Source organism: Scyliorhinus torazame, chromosome 15 (assembly GCF_047496885.1).
Source record: "Scyliorhinus torazame isolate Kashiwa2021f chromosome 15, sScyTor2.1, whole genome shotgun sequence".
In the NCBI taxonomy this organism is placed as follows: domain Eukaryota; kingdom Metazoa; phylum Chordata; class Chondrichthyes; order Carcharhiniformes; family Scyliorhinidae; genus Scyliorhinus; species Scyliorhinus torazame.
Genome location: NC_092721.1, coordinates 79345851 through 79371053, shown reverse-complemented (window position 1 = coordinate 79371053; position 25203 = coordinate 79345851). Strand labels below are relative to the sequence as shown.

Sequence of the window (25203 nt, the reverse complement as noted above, 5' to 3'; positions counted from 1 at the left end):
CCATGTGTTTATCCGTGCCTTCGGTACAACACTGCCAAATTCCTGTGCTGCACACTTTTTAAACCTGTGCTGCTGTTTTTTCAGAATCACTCACTAATTCTCCATCTCCTGCTTCCTCCTCTGAATTTGCCCTCGGGTTCCCATCCCCCTACCAATGTAGTTTAAATACTCCCTCAACCCCTAACAGCACTAGCAAATATCCCTGCAAGAATATTCATCTCAGTCATGTTCAGGTGCAGATTAGCCAGCTTGTACAGATCCCACCTTCCTCAGAACTGGTCCCAATGCCTTAGAAACCTGATGCCCTCCCCTCCAGCCGCATGTTTAATCACTTAATTCTCCTGTTTCTATACTCGCTTGCTTGTGGAACTGCGAGTAATCCTAAGATTACTGTTACCAAGATCCTAATTTTCAATCTCCTTCCTAGCTGTCTAAAGTCTGCTTTCAGGATCATCACCTTTCCTACCCAAGTCATTGGCACAAACATGGACCGAAACAACTGGCTGATCACTCTCCCGCAGAAAACTGTCCCGTAACCGCTCCACAACATCCTTGACCCTGGCAACACCCTATACAGGAGTCACATCTACAGCCACAGAAACGCTGGTTTGTTCCCATAAATAATGAGTCTCCTATCACTACTGTTCTTTCACTCTTCTTTCTCCCTTCCTGTACAGGCGTGCCAGCGAGCGAGGAGCAGCAGGGCTGTCGACAGCGAGCGGCAAGCTACGGGGCAGTGAACAGCGAGCGAGAAGCAATGCTGCCATTAACAGTGAGAGGCCATAGAACATACAGTGCAGATGGAGGCCCTCACTACCACCCTAACCCCGTAACCCAATAACCCCTTCTAACCTTTTTGGTCACGAAGGACAATTTATCATGGCCAATCCATCTAACCTGCACGTCTTTGGACTGTGGGAGGAAACCAGAGCACCCGGAGGAAACCCACGCAGACACGGGGAGAACATGCAGACTCCGCACAGGCAGTGACCCAGCGGGGAATCGAACCAACGCCATCCTCATGGGCAGCACAGTAGCACAGTGGTTAGCACTGTTGCTTCACAGCGCTAGGGTCTCAGGTTTGATTCCCGGCTTGGGTCACTGTCAGTGCAGAGTGTGCACGCTCTCCCACAAGCCCCGAAAGACATGCTGTTAAATGAATTGGACATTCTAAATTCTCCCTCAGTGTACCCGAACAGGTGCCGGAATGTGGCAACTAGGGGCTTTTCACAGTAACTTCATTGCAGTGTTAATGTATACCTACTTGTGACAGTAAAGATTATTATTATGAGGCAGCCACTGCATTTTAGGAATCAAAACACCGAAAACCCTGCCATGTCAGAAGCAACACCATTCCATCAGAGACAAATATAGGGCCTTTTGGCAATAACCTTGCTCCAAGCACTGGCACTCACTCAACTACATCATTGTCCGAGTGAGGGACTGGAGGGACATGCGTAACTCCTTCGATGACTGCTGGATGGATCACCATCTAATCTGCTCTACGATCAACATCAATGCAGCCCAAAAGCAGCGGTGGCAACAGAAACAATGCCACAGGAAAATAAAGATGGTGACATTCATAGATCCTGATAAGAGATCCCTATTCAGCCAATGCATCACTGCCAACCTGACAACTTTCAGCGACCCTCAAGTCCTCCATAATCTGCACCAAAGAGACGCCAAGAAACACCAAGACTGGTTCGAAGAGAACAACCAGGAGATCCAGGAGCTGATAAGCTGCAAGTGCAATGCTTTTCTTAACCTTAAACAGCAACCTAACCAGAGAGCAAAAAAGCAGCTCTACAGACAGCTGAAGGGCAAGGTCCAGCAAAAAACACGCAACCTAAAGAATAGATGGTGGGTGGAGAAAGCGCACAAGATCCAGCAGTTAGCTGACAACCATGATGTGAGAGGTTTATTTTGTGCAGGCCAAGAACAAAGATGTGCTCACCAAGAAGAGAGGCAGCCTTAACAGAGACTCTGCCATCCCACAGCATACTACCCATCACCATCTCATCACAACACCAACCTGGCATGAGTTAGAAAAGGTGTTACAATCCCAGTTGATGTTTTAACTGGACGTGAGGATCCCAGAATTAAATACTGGCTCAAATAACCGGAACATTTATTGTTTTTTTATACAATGTGGAGGAAGACTGTCACAGGACCGCTAATAAGTTTCAACAAAAAAATTTATTTAACATGAAAAAAATTGGATGATGATACAATACGCCTTTACTCCCCTTTTATTTTAACAATTACGCTCAGGTTTAGGATTAACACGGGTTCCAAAGTACATCTTAATCTACAATGGTCTTGTTAACACAAATTCCATTTTGAGCACTCAAAAGGACTGCGGGTAAGTAGATGCACCCCGTTCTGAACCCCAAGTAAACATTTGCGGATGCCTCCTCGGAATGTTTGTCACTTGAGAGTTTCTACATTCCACTCCCAAAAACAAGCTTTAAAATCTTCTTTCAGAAGTATGCTGTCTGTGCGGAGTCTGCACGTTCTCCCCGTGTGTGCGTGGGTTTCCTCCGGGTGCTCCGGTTTCCTTCCACAGTCCAAAGATGTGCATATTAGGTGGATTGGCCATGATAAATTGCACTTGGTGTCCAAAAGAGGTTAGGAGGGGTTACTGGGTTATGGGGATGGGATGGAAGTGAGGGCTTAGGTGGGGTGGTCTTTCCAAGGGTCTGTGCAGACACGATGGGCCAAATGGCCTCCATCTGCACTGTAAATTCTATTATCTATGTTAAGTAGTTTGTATTCTAAAATCCAGACCAAGTTTTCCAAATTACATGCTTCCATTAAACTTTTAACAGTTAATCCAGTCCAGGTTTTACACCAATCTCTTTAGGAATTCTTTGTCTTGACTGCTGTGCAAACTGCTCATAATTGCTTTAACTCTCGATTCTCAGACTACTGAAATGGCATCAGACGTCCGATTTACCTTTGGAGGCTGCTGTTCCACTTTAAATCCGTTTCCTACAGCTGTCTCTTTAACTCGGAACACTTTGTTTAATCTTCTTTGAATTCTTCTGAACCAAACCTGGGTCTCTGTTCTCTTAACTCGTCATATTAAACATTCTTTCTGTTGCAATTCCCTGGTTATCCGGATTGTAACTTGAAGTTTAGGAAGCCCGCCTCTTTGTAGCTCCCCTTCTGTCAAACCTTTCTTCTGGCAAAGTTGAAGGATGTTCACTCCCCAAGGTCTTGTCTTCAACCGCCCATAAATTCAGCTAAAACTAAAACTTATGAGCTCTTTTTTATCCCAACAAGGGCCTCCAGTTGCCATGAACCCCTGCTAGTTCTATTTATTCTTCACACCGTAACCCTCTCTCGCAGCACAATAGAATCGCAGTTGGAATGGAAACCAAGCTACATACATACAACTTTGTCCAGCATGAATCCAACTATAGGTTTCACCCTTCCAAGCACAGAAACATTAAAGTTAACACACTTAAAATTGCACTTTATTTCTAATGTTTACCAATATAAATAAAAATCCCTTAAAACTAGCTTTGTTTTCCTAAAAAGGCAATCAAGAACAAGGCATCAGGAGCATATGGAATCCATGCTCAAGCACTAAAGCATGGTGGAGAAGCACTTTTGACATGAATACATGAGCTAATTTCCCTTATCTGGAAGGGAGGGAATATGCTAGTGGATCAGAGATGCCATAATCATGACCATCTTCAAGGAAGGTGACCAGTCTGACTGCAGTAACTGCAAAGGAATTTCCCTGCTGCTGGCCACAGGGAAGGTCATCGCAAGATTCCTCTTTAATTACCTTCTCCCTGTGACTGAAGACCTCCCAAGTCCCAAATCGGATTCTGCCCACGAAGGGGCACAAAGGAAGTGATCTTAACCATATGGCAACTACAGGAGAAATGCAGGGAATGGTACCGACCAATTCACATGGCTTACTTTGACCATAAAAGTCTTCGACACTGTCAACCTCGAGGGATTACGGAGCACCGTCCTCTGTTCAGGGTGTCCCCAACAGTTTGTCACCATCTTCTGCCTACATGATGATATACATGATTCTGACCAACCTATCTATCACAGATCCAATTCATGTTCAGAACGGGGTCAAGCAATGCTGTGTCATTACATTGATGCTCTTCTCAATCTCCTTGCTACAAATGCTTCATCTCCCCTTCAGCTAGCTCCCCATTGGAATGGACGTAAACTACAGAACAAATGGGAATCTGTTCAACCTCTACTGCCAGCAGGCTTGATCCATGGTTGTCCCCCCTCTGTGATTTAACTACAGTATGCAGATAATGCTTGCATCTGCACACACTTGGGAGACCAAGCTACAAGTCACTGTCAACACCTTCACTGTATGCATATGAGAGCACGGGCCTTACACTAAACATCCGTAAGACAAAGGTCCTCTACCAGCCTGCCCCTGCCACACAACACTTCCACCCCCAACTACCCCCCTCTGCCTCCATTATAAAAATCCATGATGAGGTCTTGGACAACATGGACCACTTTCCATATCTCGGGAGCTGACTCTCAACAGGAACGGACAGCAACAACACGGTTCAACACCGCCTTCAGTGTGCTAGCACAGCCTTTGGCCACCTGAGAAATAGAGTATTTGAAGACCAGGACCTCAGACCCGGCACCCATCTCATGGTCTACAAGGCACTCCTGATACCCATCCTCCTATTTGACAGAGATGTGGACTACGGACAGCATACATCTCAAACCTGCAGAAGTATCCCCAGTACTACCTCCACAAGATTCTGCAAATCCATTGGTAGGATAGACACACGAACATCAGTGTTCTTGTTCAGGCCAACATCCCTAGTCTTGCAGCACTGACCACGCTCGATCGACTATTGGGTGGGCAACATCGTCCGCAAATTCTGACACAAGAGTCCCAACAAACACTCTACTTGGAGCTTTGACATGGCAAGCGAGCCTCTGGCGGGCAGAGGAAACGCTTCAAGCACACCCTCAAAGCCTCCTTGAAAAAGTGCAATATCCCCACCAAGGCCTGGGAACTCGTGGTCCAAGATTGCCAGATAGCCCATGTGGAGGGAAAGCATCTGGGAAGGAGCTGAACACTTTGCTTTACATCGCCAAGAGTAGACAGGGAAATTGCACGTGGCAACCTGGGAACCCCACCTGCTTGCTCCTCCAACCACGATCTGCACCCCTGTGCACACCCCCCCCCCCTCCCCACCGCCGCCGCCGCCTGTGCCAGAGACTGTAGGTCACGCATTGGACTCCTCAGGCAACGGAGAACTCATTTTTAGTGTGGAAGCACCCGTGTGGACTCCAAGGGTCTAAGAAGAAGAGGAGAAGAAGATACAAAAAGAAGAAGCATTGTTAGTGAACTACAGGCTAGGAATGTGAATCGTTAATGGAGATTGGCTTCAAAATTGAAAGAACTAGGTACTAAATATACATGGGCACATGGTATTCAAGAAAGATAGGGAAGGAATGAAAGAAAGGAAGGGTAGCAATATTGATCAGGAAATGTCTTAGAGGGATCAAGGACAGAATCTATTTGGTTACAGTTAACAAACAACCCAAGGTGTCATTATACAACTGAGTGTATCCTGTGATTCCCCAACCAGCAGGAAAGGTAGAGGACCAAATCTGTAGGAACATTAGAGATGCGGGAACCATAAGTAGTGAAAATAAAGATATTTCAAACGTCCTAAATTGGACTTGGGTAGTAACAGCACAAGGGCAGGAAGGGGAAAGAATTTCTGAAGTGTACCTAGGAGCATTTTCAGTACATTTCAGGCCCAGTGAGGAGGAAGGAAATGCTAGATCTGGTTCTGGGAAATGAGGCAAGTTAAGTGAATCCAGCGTTAATATTGGAAGATTTAGGTGAAGTGAACTTTGCATCATGAGGTTTACATTAGCCATGAATAAGCTGCGCTCCGAAAGCTTGTCTTTCCAAATAAATCTATTGGACTTTAACCTGGTGTCGTAAGACTTATAACAATACAAATGAGGACCAGGCTGAACACAAAACGTTTAGAAGGGAAGTGACAAGGAAAAGAAGGGGAGCAGAGAGAGAGCATAATGTACTATCTAACAAAGGGGAATCCAAAGGTTTTCCAACAGCATATAAATAGTAAAAAGGTAGTAAAAGGGTACTTTAATCCTCTTCCAAGGAAGAGGATGTGACCAAAGTAACAATGAAAGATGTATTTGAAAAATAAACTGGGCTAAGAATCAATAAAGCAGAGGTACTAGAAAGGCCTGATGTCCTTAAAGAACTTGATTCAGTCACCAAGGCCAGATAGGATATGTTAAAGGAAGATGAGAGAAGTAAGGGTTGAAATTGCAGAAGTACGACAGTTTTCCAATCCGTCTTGGATACAGAGGTAAAAATGTAATCAAAGTGTAAGAATAAGCCCAGCAGCCAACTGTGGGTGGCACGGTAGCACAGTGGTTAGCACTGGTGCGTCACAGCTCCAGGGTCTCAGGTTCGATTCCTGGCTTGGGTCACTGTCTGTGTGGAGTCTGCACGTTCTGCCCATCTCTGCGTGGGTTTCCTCCGGGTGCTCCGGTTTCCTCCCACAGTCCAAAGATGTGGATTAGGTGGATTGGCCCTGCTAAATTGTCCTTAGTATCCAAAAAGGTTAGGTGGGGTTACTGGGTTATGGGGATAGGGTGGGGGCGTGGGCTTAAGTGGGATGCCGTTGCCAAGAGCTGGTGCAGACTCGATGGGCCGAATGGTCTCCTGCTGCACTGTAAATTCTATATAAATCTATGTAACTGCAGGCCAGTCGGTTTAACCTTGGTGAATTCAGGTCAGAGTTATGGATCATTTAAACAAGTATGGATTACTTAAGGAAAGCCAGCACAGATTTGTTAAAGGCAAAACATTCTAACCAACTTGATTAAGTTTTTTTGATGATGTACCAGAGGATTGATAAGGACAATGGTGTTGATGTAGTGTATTTGGACTGAGTGGTTACAATCTGGAATGCACTGCTTGAAAATATGATTGAGGTTTCAATTACGGTCAAAATAATCGTGACTGCAAATTTGTTGAACGAATGCTACTTTGATCATTGAAGCCCGACTTAGATCGTTTTAGAACAGGTAGCTCAGAATCAGTATTCAATTGTTCATCAGGTTACCAATGCGAAAGGTAACTATTTCATATATTGCTATCACGATTTTAAGTAGGCATACAAACATGATAACTGAGGAAGATCTTCATATTTTCATTTTACAACGAACATACTGCTTACCTATTGTCCCAACCTTAAAGAAATCCCGAAAACACAGGTTTCCATTTTCTAACTGTGTAAATTAGCACCTGTAACTATAGGATTATCTCCCAAAATGAGAGAGATCCGAGTGGTATTTAATTACAGACTTTGGTTGATTCTAATGCACAAGCTCAATAAATATTCATGTTTGGGTCACATTGGTCAGGGGAATGCCTGGCATCAAATAACTCAAAAGGATTTATTTTATTCTTTCATGCACTGGGATCATCATTGGCAAAGCCAGCATTTGCTGCTCATCACAAATTGCCCTTGAGGTGGCAGTGGTGAGCCTCATTCGCGAACCGTTGCAATCCATCATGGAGGTATACCTAGAGTGCTGTTGGGGAGTTCCAGGACTTGGCCCAGTGACACTGATGGAGTGGTGATATCGTCCCATGTCAGGATGGTGTGTGGTTTGGAGCGGAACTTAAAAAGGTGGTGATGTTCCCATACATCTTCTGCCCTTGTCCTTCTAGTTGGTAGAGGTCATGGGTTTGGAAGGTACTGTTGAAGGAGGTTCAGTGAATGGCTGTAGTATATTCTGTATACAATACACATTGTGTGTTGGTGATGGAGGGAATGAATGTTTAAGATGGGCAGCACGGTAGCACATGTGGCTAGCACTGTGGCTTCACAGTGCCAGGGTCCCAGGTTCGATTCCCCACTGGGTCACTGTCTGTGTGGAGTCTGCACGTTCTCCCTGTATCTGCGTGGGTTTCCTCCGGGTGCTCTGGTTTCCTCCCACAGTCCAAAGACGTGCAGGTCAGGTGGATGGGCCATGATAAATTGCCCTTATTGACCAAAACGTTTAGGAGGGGTTATTGGGTTACGGGAATAGGGTGGAAGTGAGGGCTTAAGTGGGTCGGTGCAGACTCGATGGGCCGAATGGCCTCCTTCTGCACTGTAAGCAGCTTTTGTCCAAGCAGAACCTCTGGTGTATTGTTGGGGCTGCACTCATCCAATCCCAAGTGGAGAGTATTCCATCACACTCCTGACCTTTGTCTAGCAAATGGTGAACAAGTTTGAAGAGTCACTTGCCACAGGATTCCCAGCCTGTGACGTACTCTTGCAGCTACTGCATTTATATGGGTAGTACAGTTAAGTTCCTGGTCAATGGCAACTCCAGGATGTTGATATGCTGATGCGGGAGTTGGTCAAGGAAAACTATGGATGGGCAATAAACGCTTGCCTCTCCAGCAACGCCCATATCCCATGAATTAGTGAGAAAAATCTCAATTCAACATAAACTACTTATTATTTTCAAAGAATCTTCAATTAGACAGATTCAGAATCAACCTCCAGTTTAAACATTCTTCTCCCTCACACTGCAAACAAAACCTACCTTCAACACTCAGCGAACTCATCTTTGATTCTAAGAAGTCAAACAACGTGCTAGGTGCAGATGGTCTCGCATTTGCTAGATCGTCATCTTCTTCAGGTCTTGATCGGCCTCGACCTCGACCCTTTCCTAATCAATATCGAACAAAAGAAAGTTTGTCAATTAAAAACAAACACATTAAGTGAACACGACATTAAGTTTGAATACATGTACAAATTAAACACAATTTGAAACAAGTTTCTTGATGCCACAAATCTGCTGGAACCTTGTTTAAAAAAAACTGGCTCCTTGAACTACACAGCAGCAAAATGCAAACATCTGGTGCAGTATTCAACCAGAGAGCTCGAGCAGTTAACCCTCATCCATATCATTGTTACCTCTCAACTTGACAATTCAAATGTTCTCCTGGTCGTGCTCCAAACATACATTCTCCATAAATTGAACTCAGAGGAAACTCTGCTCCCCATATTCTAATTCACAGATTCCTGTTCACCCATGTTCACTTCCATACAGTGGTTCCCGCTCTAACAATGTCTCAGATTTTAAATTTCTAATCCTTCTTTGCATATCACTCCATGGCCTTAATCCAACCTCATCCAATAATGTGAAATTGATCAGCTATTATGGAGGTATGATTGCAGAGAAGCCAAGTTTGGGGATTAAATATCCCAGGATACTTGACCTTTAGAACTGGCAGGCAAAACCGAAAAGTGGAAGACGGTGGTGGGATGCAGTGTCGGAAATAAAGGATAAGGTAAGGATGAGAGGAAGAGAGGACAATAAAGGATAAGATGAGAATGAGAGGAAGGAAGAATAAGAGGAAGAAAGGATAATAAAGGATACGGCAAGGATGAGAGGAAGAAAGGATATGGGGAAGAAAGGATCCAGGCTTGGAGAATCAAGGTGTTGAAACAACTCAGCCAGTAGATACAGTATTATACTAATGAGTGTTAGGTCAGGCAGGCGGGAGGATTTAAGAAAAGATAAATTCAAAAGCATAGAAATGTCAGTAAATAAGTGATTTAGCTAAAATAATACAGAACATGGGACAGGGGGCTTAAAGGTAATGGGACAATGCTGACCAAGACGATATCAGTGAAAAATAGAAAAAGGTTAAAGCTATATCTGTGCAGAGCAGTTACTATAAAATAGGCAATTTAATAGCAACAAAAAAAGTAAATGAGTTAAATTTAATGGCAATTAGGCAGGTGTGCCTGTGGAGTGACCAATGTTGGGAATTAAATATTGTCAGGTACTTGACGAGTAGAAATGAAAAGCACAAGTGGAAAAAGATGAAAGTAGCTCTCAGAGAAAGGATGGAACAAAGACCGTAAAGAAACAAGGCCTTAGTTCAGAAGCCACTCAGAATCAATTTAAATGGAAGTAACAAATGACAAGGGACAGAAAACAATTGTGGGGTTAGTTTATGGGCCCCAAACGGTAACTTTAGTGTTGGGCAGAGATATGGGGCAGGATTCTCCGACCCAAGGACGGCGTGAATCCCGCCCCCGCGGCTGCCGAATACTCTGGGGATTTGGCGGGGGCGGGAATCGCGCCGGTCGATAGCCGCTGGCAGCGCCCCCCCCCCCCCGGGCGATTCTCCGGCCCGCGATGGGCCGAGTAGCCGCCCGTTTTTGGCGGGTCCCGCCGGCGTAGGTTACGACAGGTATTTGCCGGCGGGACCTGGCTCTGCGGTCCTAGAGGGGGCGCGGGGGATCTGGCCCCGGGGGGTGCCCCTATGGTGGCCTGGCCCGCGATCAGAGCCCACCGATCCGCGGGCGGGCCTGTGCCGGGGGGCACTCTATTCCTCTGCGCCGGCTGGTGTAGCGGTCTGCGATGGCCGGCGCGGAGATGAACCCCCCGCGCATGCACTGGGATGACGCCAGTACACGCTGGCGTTCCGAACATGCACCAACTCGCGCTGGCCAGCGGAGCCCTTTCCGCACCAGCCGACACAAATCACTCCGGCGCCGGCCTAGCCCCTGAAAGTGCGGAGGATTCCGCACCTTTGGGGCGGCCTGACGCCGGAGTGGTGCACGCCACTCCTTCGCGCCGGAGTTGCACACCCCGCCGGTTTCCGAAGAATCCCGCCCATGATTCATGCAACAAGGATAATATGCAGTTTCATCCGATCCTGCTGTGTTCATAGAATCATTGAATTTACAGTGCAGAAGGAGGTCATTTGGCCCATCGAGGCCGCACCGGCTCTTGGAAAGAGCACCCCTACCAAAGACCATACCTCCACCCTATCCCCATAACCCAGTAACCCCAACCAACACGAAGGGTAATTTTGGACACGAAGGGCAATTTAGCATGGCCAATCCACCTAACCTGCACATCTTTGGACTGTGGGAGGAAACCGGAGCACCCGGAGGAAACCCACGCACACACGGGGAGAACGTGCAGACTCCGCACAGACAGTGACCCAAGCCTGGAGCTGTGAAGCAATTTTGCTAACCATTATGGGACCGTGCTGCCCCATGTTGAGTGTGGATAAGCGTCAGTTGAGTCTGTGGATTGGACATGTTTCTACGTGGTGCATAGTGTGCTCTCTCCCACAGGCACAGGAGGCTGACACTAATGTCCCATCTTTGGGAGGTTGGCCAAGTTGGGGCCGTGGCCAGTCCTGAACCTGTTAAGGCTGGACCATTCTTTGGGGGGGGGTATCCAGATTGGCCATAATGGGAGTCATACCTTGGGTGGCCTGAATAGATCAGGATCGAGTGGCAAGTGGGGGGCATTGAGAACTATTTCGATCATCTTGTGGGTTGTTGCAAGTCGGCAGATATGTGGAGGAGTGATGTTTGCCAGAACAGGGAGCCAAGGGAGTGGTGTTGAGTGTAGTGTTCCAGTAATGATACGCATGGTAGCATTCAGCTGGGTGTCAACTGTGTGTGTGTCTGTGTGTGCGTGATCTTGATCAAACAGGGGCTTAAAATTCTGCTACTGTGTACGAGAGTGCGAGTGCAGAGGTTCAAAGGGTGATGGTAGCAGCACCCATGTTGACCCGACTAGCTTGGCAATCAAGGTGTTTTTGCACTTTTCCTTGCTGCATTTACCAGTCATAAGCCAGGCTGATTCCTGGGGTGGCAGGACTGTCATATGAGGAGAGACTAAATTGGTTAGGATGCGATTCATAGGAGTTTAGAAGAGTTGGGGGGGGAGGGGGGGGGGGGGGGGGGGAGGGGGGGGGGGGGTGGATCTCATTAAAAACTTGTAAAATTCTTCAGGATTAGGCAGAGTAGATTCAGAAAGAATGTTCTCAATGGTGGGGGAAGTCCAGAATTATGGGTCATAGTTTGAGAAGGGGGTAAACATTTTAGGACCGAGGTGAGGAGAAATTTCTTCCCCCAGAGAATGGTGAATCTGGGAATTCACTACCACAAAAAGTAATTAAGGCAAAAACATTGTATAATTTCAAGAAGGAATTAGATATAGCTCTAGGGGCTAAAGGGATATGGGGAAGGAAGGAGGGATCAGGGTATTGAACTATATGATCAGAATGAATGGCAGAGTAGACTCGAAGGGACAAATGGCCTCCTCCTGCTTTTATTTTCTACGAATGTTTCTATGTATACCATCTCCACCACAGAACCTCAAGTCTTTCTAATCTGCCCTCCTCATTCAGATATCTTGGATTCATCTTGTAGCTCTTCTCCGTAGTCTCATTGACAAAAATGCCAACAGCACAAAAAAATATGGTTTGATCAGAGCTCTGATTAGCCAAAACGTGTTACAATCAATGGGGGTGAATTAACGGCTGCATTGTGCCCGGCACAGACCCGGGCCCACTGGTTAACAGGATCCGAGCCGGGCGCAAATTGGTTTGCGACCTAACCCAGCCTGCTCCCAGTGGTGGGTTCCGGATCGCACTCAGATGTGGCGAGACACCAATTAAGACAAATGTCCGTATCATTAGCAAGATGGAGGTTCAATCTAACAACCTCCCGGATAACTGGCTTCCCAGCAAGAGGTTTAGCACGCCTTTTTATTAACAGGAAGCTGGTCCAATGCGGCTGCTCAGGGGAGCGAAGTATGCTCGTTGGTGGGGTTTGGCATCTGCGGGGCTTACAAGCCATCCTCCAACATTGTGTACACCCATAACAGGGGCAACTGCAACTGCTTTCGGTCTGTCATACCAAACAATTCCAGGACAGAGCCATGTTCTTGGTTATAAGCTGACAATCACTTTAACTCCCTTTGGCTGTGAGATGCAAAGCTGGGTTTGCTGCTTGCACCTGCTGATGGCTGCAGATGTTTGGAGGCTGTTGTTGCTGTTTCCTTCTTTTTCTGTAGCCCGAAGAAAGGTACTTTTTTCTAAGATACCTGGGTCCTGGAACACCGGGCTCAGGGGATGTACAAGTCCAGAAAGCAATCTAGTTTGAAGCAAGAAGAAGCTGTGTGACCTGGTGGGCAACATTATTCCAAATGGGCCACCTGCTCATGCCATTAAAGAAACGCTTTCACAGATTGCTGATGTTTTTGCTGGTGTAGTGAGTGCTGCATGTAACTGGCACATCACCACAGGTTAAACACACTAGAAGTCAAGGATGTTCAACTGCACCTTGAGCGACAGTGGAATATGTGGTTGCCAGGATTTGGTTCCGGTGAGATTGGGCCATGTGGGAAGGCCTGCACAGCTGCAGCTCCTGTATGGAGAATGGTACTGACATGTGGAACAAGTCACACATTGACGACTAGGTTATTTCTACAATAAAGTTCTGGACATGATGACACATCCTCAGGCTTATCCTCCATTTCAGTTGAGGTTGGGAGGGGTGATTCCGTGTGCTTGTTCTTTTTCTGAAAATGAACTGATATTGCTTTATATTGGTAACACAATGGAACAGTGTGTATCTTGTTGTTTAATGGTTAGTGAGATATATGGAATGTTACTTAGTTGATTTTCATATCTTTGTTACTGTTCACCATTTAAAATACAAAATATTCTCAAGTGGCTGCATGGTGTGTTTTCTGTATGTCCCTACTTCTGGCTGCATAAATGCCTGAAGGCCTAGTTTTTGTTTACTGCTGCCTTTTCTGCTTCTGCGGCCTGCAATGAGGCAACAGAAGATGTAAGCAAGCTTACTACCAGTCTGAAGGGGAAGGAGTTCTGTTTCTACTCCTCTACGGTGTCCTGTGTTAGTGTGGCTTTCAGGTAATGATTGTTCCTGCCTTGGGAGTCTGTTGCTGGGTGGTGCCAGAGGGGGAGTGAGAGGCAGAGTGGCCAGAATGCTGTTGCTGCTACTTGGAAGCTATGTGTCTTCTTGTTGCTACCTCATTTCCTTCTGTTACCTGGAGTGAGGAAAGGGAAAGAGTGAGATGCAACTGCTGCCAGTGCTGATAAAAGGGTAAGGGCAGCAGCCCGATTGAACTGAGCAACTTGCTGAAGGTATGAAGGAGTGCTCTTGCAGCTTGCTGGTGCTTTTATTGTACTGCTAACGGTTTAATTTTCAATGTCTGGAAGCCGTGTGCTTGCTACTGCCTCTTTTACTTCTGTGGCCTGGAACCAGATGACGAGATGCTGGTGCCACAAGGGAAGGGAAGGATGGCGGCCCTATTCAACTCAGCAACATGCTGCAGGTATGCAGAGCTGCTTTTGCAACTTGCGGTTGCTTTTATTGTACTGCTGTCTGTGCATTGTTTCATGTCTGGAAGCCATGTGGTTTCTTGCTCCTGCTACTTTGACTTCTGCAGCCTGGACCAAGGATTGAGTGGAGATGGTGACCAGACTGTGGTACTACAAGAGGGGAAGGCTGGCAGCTCGATTCAACTGAGCAACTTGAAGGTGGTGAAGAAATGCCTTTGAAGATTGTTGGTGGGTTGATAGTGCTGGTTACTGTTTACTGTTTCAGGTTTGGAGTCTGTGCAAATTGCTGGTGCCTTTTGGTACTGTGGCTTGTTTGTGTGTCCTGTTTGGGAGCCTTGACTCTGGTGTATTGCTGCACAATCCCAAGCAACTTTCCACGGATGCAAGTCTGCTGCTGGGAGCTGCTGGGGAAGGGGATGGGGAAAAGAGAGCAGTGGGTTGATTTGGATGCTGGTAACTTCCTTGTATTTTTGACTGTTTAATGTGCATTTGCTTTTCATTGTATAACTCAATTGCTGTGGCTTCGTGTTTGTTATGATATTCTGCAGTGAATCAGTGCCTGTGTGTATGGCATGGGTGCCTTTTCTTTGTCTGTTACTGGTTAATGTATTCTGTGGACCGTTACGTAGTTTGATTTTTTTTTGTATAAAGATATTGTTGATTGTTAATGATCAAAACATTCTCAAGTGCATTCCCGTGGGTACACGTGTCAAGTCTCAGTCGAGTGTTATTGCCAAGCCTTCCAAACAAACTGCGAGACCTAGGCACTTTGCCTGAACCCTGAGGGCGTGAGCACCACAGAGGCAACAGCCAACAACCAAACACCCAAGAGCTGGATTTCAGCACTGGGTATATTCCCAACCAGATGAGTGTGTGTGGATTGGAGTGGGGGGTGCCAGAGGTATGGGGTCTCTGGGCTCCTTCTGTGGCCAGGGGAGTGTGTGCAGAACAGGGTTCTCCAGCACAACTGGCTCAGTGGATGGCACTCAGAGAAGATTGGACATGCAACGATGAGGGAGACTTGGGGGATTAAGGGTCCAGGATGGAAGCCCTAACTGGCTGTCAATCTCTCTCCTTCTGCAATTCCTTACAGTATGATGGATGGTGTGGCAGACCTCGCAGCGGCAGCCCTCACAATGCTGGTGGCAGCCCAGGTGGCCAGACGCCAGAGAAGACGGCAGCAGCGTCGACGCAGGCTCGAGGCAGCACCACATGTGCAGGGGGCTACCACACACCCTGCAGACCTCACCGCCCATCATGCAGAGGAGGGAGACAGTGGGGGACGCCGGAGACGGCCACCTGTGCCACATCCTTGCAGACTTGCCACCCTGTAAGTGGGGAGGACGCCTGCTACCAGTGGCCATGAAGTTCACCGCAGCTCTGATCATTCCAACATCATTTCAGGGCTCAGCCAGGGACTTGTGCAGCATATCACAAGCTACAGATCACAAGTGCATCCGTGCGGTCACGGGTGTCCTGTATGCCCGGGCAGCTGACTATATCAATTTTGGGCTGGGCCAAGCCCGTCAAGGTGCCTGGTAGGCAGGATTCTCCACCAACGCTGGGATGCCGCAGGTCCAGGGCGTAATAAATGGCAAGCATGTCGCCTTGCGCGCACCGGGGCATCAGGGAGTGCCCTTCATTAACAAGGGGTTCCACTCCCTGAATGTTCAACTCGTGTACGATCACCTGTGGATCATGCACGTGTGCACTCACTTCCCACGGAGCATGATTTTTTTTAAAAAGGTATATTATTCCAAACATATTCAACATAATAACACAACTTTTACATCCAACAGAGTATACAGTTTGTACATTTTCCCCATTTACTCCCCCCACCACACCCTGCGGCAACAACTCCTTAAATATAGTAATGATTGGCCTCCACTTTACCTCAAAGCCCACCTCCTACCCCCTGACGGCAAACTTCATTTTCTCCAACCTGAAAAACTCGTACAAGTGTCCCAACAATGCCGTGACCCCCGGTAGCAGAGCCAACCTCCAATTCAAAAGCATCAGTCGCCAGGCAATCAGAGAAGCGACAGCCACATCGGCCCCCTTCCCCTCCAGCAGCTCCGGCACATCCGACGTCCCAAGGATCATCACCATAGGGTCCAGTCTCAAACCCTACAATCCTAGACAGGTTCCTAAACACCACCTCCCAAAATTTCTCCAACTCCTCACACCCCCAGAACATATGGGCATAGTTTGCCGGCCGTTTCCCACACCTTTCGCATCCAACCGCTAACTCCTGAAAAAACACTCATCCAGGTCCGAGCCATGTGGACGCTATGCACCACTTAAACTGTACAAGACTCATCCTCCACCCACCACCACCATCGTCTCACCTTTTCCCACCCTCCCCGAACAGGCGGCGGAATGTGGCGACCAGGGGCATTTCACAGTAACTTCATTTGAAGCCTACTTGTGACAATAAGCGATTTTCATTTCATTTTCATAATAATGCAGAAAATTCGAGAGCTCCAGTCCCCCTTCCTGCAACAGAGTCCTTACTAACCCTCGGTCCCTTCCCTGCCCACACAAACTCGGTGATTAACACACCTACCTTTTGAAAAAAGGCCTTGGGGAGGAACATTGGGAGGAACTGAAAAACAAACAGGAATCTTGGCAATAAGTTCATCTTTACCACTTGTACCCTCCCTGCCAATGTCAAATGCAGAGTACCCACAATTTAAGGTCCTTACTTAACCTCCTCCACCTACCCAGTCAGGTTCCACCTATGCATCGTGGCCCACTCATGTGTTACCTGGATGCCCAAATTCCGGAACCTCTCCCTTGCCACCTTAAGCGGCAGAGCCGACAGATTCGCCCCCCGCCCGAAGTGTTTACAGGGAAGGTTTCGCTTTTCCCAACATTCAATTTATAACCCGAGAAGGCCCCAAATTTCTCCAGTAAGCCCATGATTCTACCCATGCTTTCTAATGGGTCCATCACGAACAGCAAAACGTCATCTGCATACAGCGACACCCAGTGCTTCCTGCCCCACCCCCCCTCTCAATTCCCCACCACTCAATTGAGGCCCGAAGTGCCATTGCCAAGGGCACAATCACCAGTGCGAACAGCTGCGGAGACAGCGGACACCCCTGCCTCATTCCCCGATGCAGTCCAAAATATCCCGAGTTTGTCTCATTCATTCGCTTGCTTGCCATGGGGGTCACATTCAACAACCGAACCCTCGCCACAAACCTCGGCCCAAACCTCCCCCGGATTTCGAACAATGCCGACTGGGTCATAATTAGGTTTAGCAGCCTCCTATTGTGGCTAGAAAGTTACCTCCCCTTCACAAACTCCCTTATGTCCTCCAAGACCACCTCATGTACACACCCCTCCAACCTTCTCGCTAATATCTTTACCAGGACTTTCACATCCATATTCAGCAAAGAGATGGGCCTGTAGGACCTGCACAAAGCAGATCCTACCCCTTTTGTGGAATCAGCGAAATTGTCACCTGCGGCAGCAGTTCCCCTTCTCCACCGCATCATTGAACAAACTCAGAAGGTATTTTTTTTGGGGGGGGGGGGGGCAACTCCATTGTAACCTGCTTATAAAACTCCGCTGGGAAGCCTTGCCCGACAGCACCATGCCAATGTACTCCATCACTTTCTTTAGTCCTCATAGTTCCTCCAGCGCCTGCCTCCTACCCTCTTCCAACTCCGGGGGTTCCAACCCCCACCAACAAAAGGCCTTGAACTCTTCATTTAGCCTCTCTGGATCCAACACTACTTCCCACGTTTCCCCCGTCCTTCTGCCCTCACCATCAGGATTTCTCTCGCGCTGCGTGTCGCCGCAACTGGTGGACCAACATGCGGCTCGCCCTCTCCCCATACTGCATCACCATGTCCACCGCCCTTTCAGTCGTCAGCTGATCAAAGTGCCCCTACAACTTCTTTCTAGTCACAGCAACTCCTATGTGGCGACCAGAGTACCTCCTATCCACCTATGGACAACTATGTTGTCCAACAATCGCTGCTTCTCCTCTCTCCCCATCCTATCATTATGGGCCTTGAACCAAGATAAGTTCCTCCCAGACCATCGCTTTCAAGGCCGCCCAGAACGTTGCTGACGATTAATTCATAATTCTTAATCGCCACTAGGAAGGTAATGCTTGAGCGGAGTCGGGGAGAGGGCAGGCTGGTGTTGCCAAATTTTAGCCACTATTACTGGGCGGCTAATATAGCCATGATCAGGAAGTGGGTGGTGGGGGAGGGATCGGCATGGGTGCGCATGGAGGCGGCTTTATGTAAGGGCACCAGTTTGAGGGCATTGGTAACTGCGCCTCTCCCGTTCCCGCCGGCACGGTACTCCACCAGTCCAGTAGTTGTGGCAGCCCTGAGAGTTTGGGGCCAGTGGAGGCGGCATGTGGGAGCATCGGTCTGGGCCCCAATCTGTGATAATCACCGGTTTGCCCCGGGGAGTATGGACGGGGAGTTCCGGTTATGGCGGAGAGCGGGGATTGAGAGGATGGGGGATATGTTCATAAAGGGAAGCTTTCCGAGTATGAGGGCGTTGGAGGAAAAGTTTGGGTTGGCGAGGGGAAACAAATTCAGTTATCTGCATGTGTGGGACTTCCTTTGTAAACAGGTGTCAACATTCCCGCTAAGGGGGATTCAGGACAGGGTAGTTTCCAGAGGGTGGGTAGGAGAAGGGAGCGTCTCGGACATTTATAAGGAGCTTATGGGGTCGGAGGAGATGCAGACCGAGTAGCTAAAGCACAAATGGGAGGAGCTGGGAAGTGAGATAGAGGATGGTCTATGGGCAGAAGTGTTGAGTAGAGTCAACATGTCCGCAACATGTGCCAGGCTCAGCCTGATACAATTTAAGGTTGTTCACCGGGCTCACATGACAGTGGCCTGGATGAGCAGATTCTTTGGGGTTGAGGACAGGGAGGACCAGCGAACCATGTCCACATGTTTTGGACATGTCCAAAGCTTTGGGGATTTTGGCAGGGGTTTGCGGACGTCATGTCCACGGTGTTAAAAACAAGGGTGGCGCTGAGTCCAGAGGTGGCGATTTTCGGGGTGTCAGAAGATCCGGGAATCCAGGAGGAGAAAGAGGCAGACCTTCTAGCCCGGAGACGGATACTATTAGCATGGAGGGACTCAAAGCCCCCAAAGTCGGAGACCTGGCTATCGGACATGGCTAGCTTTCTCTGTTTGGAGAAAATCAAGTTCGCCTTGAGAGGGTCACTGTTACGGTTCACCTGAAGGTGGCAACCGTTCGTCGACTTCTTTGCGGGAAAGTAATCGTCAGCAGACGGGTTCCACCCCCAACAGCACCGCCCGGCTCACCACAAAAAAAAAATCAATCCAAGGATATACCCTATACACGTGCGAGGAGTACTCCCTCTCTCCCAGGTGCCCAAACCCCCATGGATCCACCATCCCCATTCTCTACGTAAACCCTCCCAGCTTTCACATCATCCTCGACCTCCCCATCGACTTTGGGCTCGGCCTATCCAACCTCAGCCCCAGGACAGTTAAAATCCCATACATTCACCCCCCACAATCAGCTGGTGGGAGTCCAAGTCCGGAATCGCTCCCAACAGCCTCTTCATGAACCCAGTCTTCCCAATTTGAGCACATTCACAAACACCACCAGGGTCCCCACTAGCACCCCACTCCCTGTCACATAGCTCCCCAGCCCTGCACCCCCCTCCCCGGGTCGCGCACCTCCCTAGCCCCCATAATCCCCGCTTCCTTATTCAGCAGTATGGCGACCCTTCTCGACTTCCAAGTTGAACCCCAAATGGAACACTTACCCCACCCACAACTTCCTCAGCCTCATTTGATCTTTCACCTAGAGATGTGTCTCCTGCCAGTGCATGAACATACTGGACCACTTAAACAGCCTATAGAGCCTGCAGACATTCCATGTCACGACTCTCATCGGAGGCTTCCATCTCCTGTCCCCCATAGATTCCATCATCAACACCCTTGAGCTCCGCCCCCCCATTCCCTTTCTGAATCAGGCCCACCCAAGATGGATCCCGCCGTGTCCATACCCAAACTCATCCTACATATTAGCTATGTCACCTCCCCTCCCCATCCAGGCAAACCACCGCAGCAACCCCGCCCCCCCCAATTTAACTCGCATTTCTTGCTAGAGTGGTGACTCCCACCTGAAGGCCCTAACTCAAAGACCAACCTTTACCACCCCCCTCTACCCATCCCCATCTCTCCTCCACCCCGTCGTCTCTCCAGCCCTTCACCACAGACCATCCCCCAGGCCCCCACACCCAACCCAATGCAAAAAACATCACAACAAAATGGCCTCACGCAGAACATTTTCAAACCGTTCCGCCGCCCCACCCTGATTCACTACAACCCCTCATGCACTGTACAGAGCATAACAAACAAGAGTGTAATACAATTAAACATTATACCCCCATCATCGAAGCCCCCCCCCCCCAACAAAAGCAACAATTTAACTTCAAGAGCAAAAAAGGGGGTGGGCTAACAAAAATACGTGATAAAAAGAGACAGAACTTCCACACACATTCCTCGTTCAGCCCTTCCCCAGCTTATGTTCCTTAATAAAGTCATTCGCCCCCACCAGAATCCCAAAGTAATATTCCCAGCCCTTCAAAGTAACCCAAAAGTAATATTCCCAGTCCTTGAAAGTGACCCAATGTTTGGCCAGTTATAACACCCCAAACCGAATCTGGCCGGATCCGGTACAACACTGTCATGGCCTTTTTGAACGCTGCACACCTGCTGGCCAACTCGGCAACAATGTCCTGATAAATCTGGATTTGGTTTCCTTCACAATTGCAATCCCGCTGCGCTCTGGCCCACCTCAGGATCTTTTCCTTGCCCTGGAACTTGTGCATATGCACAATCACCGCGGCTCCCCCGCTCTTGTCCTCTGCCTCAGGGACCCATGGGCCCCAACCATCTCCAGCACCTTGGCTAGTACCTCCTCTTTTTTTTTTTCCAAGGTGATAGAAATTGGCTTTTCTAGTTAGCTATAGATGATATAGGTAAAAGGTTGAATTGAGAACTGATTAAGAGTAATTAACTAAATCATATTAACCATGAGTGTGAGGAAAGCCGAATAGCTGGGAGCATTTTGCAAATTGCTTGAGACTTGCTGGAGACTGAAGGAACAGTGACATCAGCTGGCTGAAAGGCTTCATTGTGTGAAAGAACGGACAGTTCCATTTATATGGAAACAGTCAGTCTAGAGAGATACTTTCTTTGCAAAAACTGTTTTTCAATAATGTCCAGGTGCATTTGTGGATAAGTTGGAAAACTGGCATGCAATGGTATGGGAAAGTTGCGCCAAGATATTTAAATACATATATCTCTTAAAATTGATGGACAGACAGTTTGGCTGAATTGAGTGAATTATAAATTAGTTAAAGCCAATCACAGCTGTAAAGAAGGCGAGACCTTAAGATAATAATCTCCTTAAGAATCACTTGTCGGGATGGAAAAATCCCTTCCGGAATCAATCCATCTCTTTCTGAAACCTAATTTCTTTGCTTGCTTTTGCTAAATCGCCATGTTTTTTTGTTTAAATCACTCAGTCATTTTATACTATGTATTATGATTTGAAGAATTACCACGATTTGTAAATTAATGAAAACTCAACGACTGTATTCGCTAAAGATAATCAATCTGACCTAATTTTGTATTGACAAATAAAGTTTACCAGTGGCACAAGCTGACAAATAAAATTCAACTGAACTTTGCCAAAAAGCACAGACTTAACCTCTGTTATTTGGGAACTAAGAAGGGATAACAGATATCCAGGGTTCCAAATAGACACAGAGATCCATCACAATGGCAAATCCACCTACCCTAACATATCTTTGGGTTGTGGGGAGAGATATGGGGAGAATGTTCAAACCCCACACAGACAGTGACCCAGGGCCGGGATCGAACCCGTGTCCTCAGTGCCATGACGCAGCAGTGTTAACCACTGCGCCACCGTGCCGCCCGTCCACCACCTTCTCGTCTAGCAGTCTGGTCATATCCTTGTGACGTAGCTCGTTGCACTCATTCCCTCAGGTAGGCCCACAAACTGCAGATTATGCCGTCTGGACCTGTTCTCCTGGTCCTTCACCTTTGCTTGCAGCGTCTTGCACATGTCCCCCAGAATCACCATTTCCGCTTCCAGCGATACAATTCAGTCATTCTGGTTGGACACCGCTTCTCCACCTGCTGGACCGTCTCCCCCTGGAGCTCTAGGCACTTCTCCACCTGTTCTAAAGACTCGCAGAGAGGTGCCACTGCCCTCTCAATCACCTTCGACCAGTCACTCTGCATTTCTTTCCGTTGCTGTTAAATTCATCCTTAATGAAGCACATCAACTCCTCCATTGGTAGATTTCCAGTCAACGACATCCCTTCCCCCTCCACCATTTTTCCAATTGCTACAGCGCCATGAGTTTTCTCTAACTCCTTAGCCAGGGCTCACACTGTCTTCTGTAGGTTTGCTACCCCACAGACATGCCCACCCGAGGGAGAACTGATCCCTCTCCACTCTTTGTACAAGTTTTTTGCCAAAGTTCCCCGAAATTCAGGTGAAAGGGACAAAAAAATAAGGCCTCCAGGCAGGAGTCACCCTACATGCGACCACTCACTCCAAGCTGCCACCGGAAGTCACTCCCAGGGAGCATGCATGACAGCTACATTCTGGGACACTGAGATCCTCCTGTCTTACTTAGAGGATGATCCCAGGATGGCGGGGGCGCAGGCATCCCTGATTAACGTGACAGAGGTTGCACGTGCACCAGGTGTAACATGTTTTAATAGCGAACATTCACAACCTGCATAGCTGCAGATGGTGCCCCCTGTGCCCACTCAGTGATCTCCAATGTTCTTCATCTTCGTGCTCTGCTGCTATATCTAGGTGTAAACCCAGGATGCACATCAGAGATGGAGGCAGCCTGCTGCTTCTCACGCCTCTGATGCCCTTGGCAGGCATCCTCTGGGGGCCTGGAGCCAGAGGGCCCCGGACAGCTTACTGGTGTCACTGGCATCGCTGTGGCACCCTGTTCTGCCCGCTGATGTCTGGGACACATCCCTCAGCGACTGGGCCCTCAGCCATGGTCAATGCTAACTGTGCCTTGGACACAACCACTCATGCGCTGACACCATGCTGCAGGCTTTCCACTACAGTCGTCACCCTAGCAGTGTTGGCCTTGATGCCAAGCATTGCTGGTGCTATCTCCAGCACCCATCACTTTTGGGACTCCTCCAATCAGTAATGCACTCGCCCGGAGTGTTGCTGACACTCCCTCCTAAATCTCATGGCCATGTCCTAGCATCTGCATCAGCTCTGGGACCTGGCTGGGACTCAGCTGAGTCCTGGGATCTAGCAGGCCTCAGACTGCTGACTCCATTGGATGTTCCTACCTCCACCTGTTGTGCATCAGCAACTGTGTGATGCTCACCAGATTGTGTCGCAGAAGCCTGTCCACGAATGTCATCCACCAAGGTGCTGGTGGAGAGTGGGCATGACAGCTGTGCTGCCTCAATGGTGGTATCCTCGGAGCTGTTCTCTGGCCGTGTTCTCTTGGGTGGCAGACGATCCCGGATGGCCCTGCCACATCAGATGGAAATCCTGTGAGAGAAGGACGTATGATCAGTGAGTGTTTGACAGGAACTCACTTGAGGTAGGTCATCTAGGTGAAGGGACAGTGGATCCTCACCATAGGCCTCGTTGTCGGTAACTGCTCTCTCTTCGGCCAACCCTGCGATCTACAGGGCCCGTTCCTTATGCTGGGGGGGGGGGGGGGGGGGGGGGGGGGGGGGCCAAAGTGTGCTTGGGCACAAGCGCGCCTGGAGATCGGATGTGGGAGGGTGCGAAGTGCCAGCTGCTCATCTGTTTTTTTTTGGGGGGGGGGGGGGGGTGTTGAGGCAGATGGTCCAACGGTCAGGGAGCTGGCAGGCGGAACTGATGCCTGGGGCCAGTGTTAACTTACCCTTGCGGCTCGGTGGAGGTCGGTGCTCTTCTTCCTGCACTGTACGATGGCCCTCCTTATCACACTGCCCGAACTGACAGTGACTGCCACTGCCTCCCTGGCGGCCCTGCTATTGGTCCTCCAACCCCCTCGGGAGAACAGGGTGTTCTAGACCGCCTCCAGAGAGTCCAGAAGCCTGGCCAGCTTGGCATCTCCGAAGCGTGGAGCAAGTTTGCATGGTGTCATGCTTGTGTGCTGACTGGGAGCGATTTAGGGTGTTTAAAAGCCGCTTCCCTCTCAAAAGCAGGAGCTAACTGGCACACATCTGGCGAATCAGCTTGCGACTGCCAGTACCGGTGTGAAGCTCGTGGGGATAATTTGTGGCAGTAAGTGCCAGTAAATACGGGCCAGGGTCTCGCCGGGACAGCCGTCCGGAAACACCCATGCATCATGCCCGATATGACACTTGGAACTTTCTCCATTAAATCACGCCCTATATTTTAACGCTTCAGCTATAATTCAGTACTCATCCAAGTTCAATATTTGGTATCAATGTTTTTGAAATAGCTGTGAATAATACATCACACTCCTCAGCATTTGCTCTGCAGCTGTCATGTCCACTTATGTGGTTGAACTGACTGTTTTTCTAGTTCCCCATATGCATCGTTTGATTCAATTGTGACTTAGATTTTGGACTGATGGACTTCTGGTGACCTCACATGTGGCGAGGACACTTACATCGCAGATCAACCAGGACCTGCTTTTTAAAAGCTCTTTTCACCCATTTATTTTTGGAAAATTCTTTCACCAAAACGCTTTTTATTATTTATAAAGGAACCCTAAGTTACTGCAATGCCGAAGAAGGGGTATAAGCAACCTATTGAAAGAAACTCGGAGGCAAAAAATGGCAGAGGCTGCAGTGGCGGTCTCCCCGATGACTGCAGATATGATGGCCAGCTTGCTAGCTAATGAATTTGATGCCCACTGCGACAAGCAGTGGAGGCGGATGGAAGAAAACCTAAGGAAGTCACTTGAGGAAGCCCTGGGCCCTATCCGGGCGAAATTAGAAAAAACTATGGAAT

The 25203-nt window shown here is 48.4% G+C and overlaps 1 protein-coding gene across 5 annotated transcripts in view; it reads right to left on the bottom strand.

The window, feature by feature from the left end:
• Window positions 1–25203, bottom strand: part of tdrd3 (tudor domain containing 3) — a 182556-nt gene that overhangs the window by 66881 nt on the left and 90472 nt on the right. For all 5 annotated transcript variants that reach the window (XR_011935141.1, XR_011935142.1, XM_072476317.1 and 2 more), the window contains exon 10: window positions 8605–8730. Coding sequence is in view for 3 of the 5 variants with exons in the window: in XM_072476317.1 (XP_072332418.1) it covers window positions 8605–8730 (126 nt within the window). In the remaining 2 variants the exon portion in view is untranslated. The remainder of the gene's footprint in view (window positions 1–8604; window positions 8731–25203) is intronic.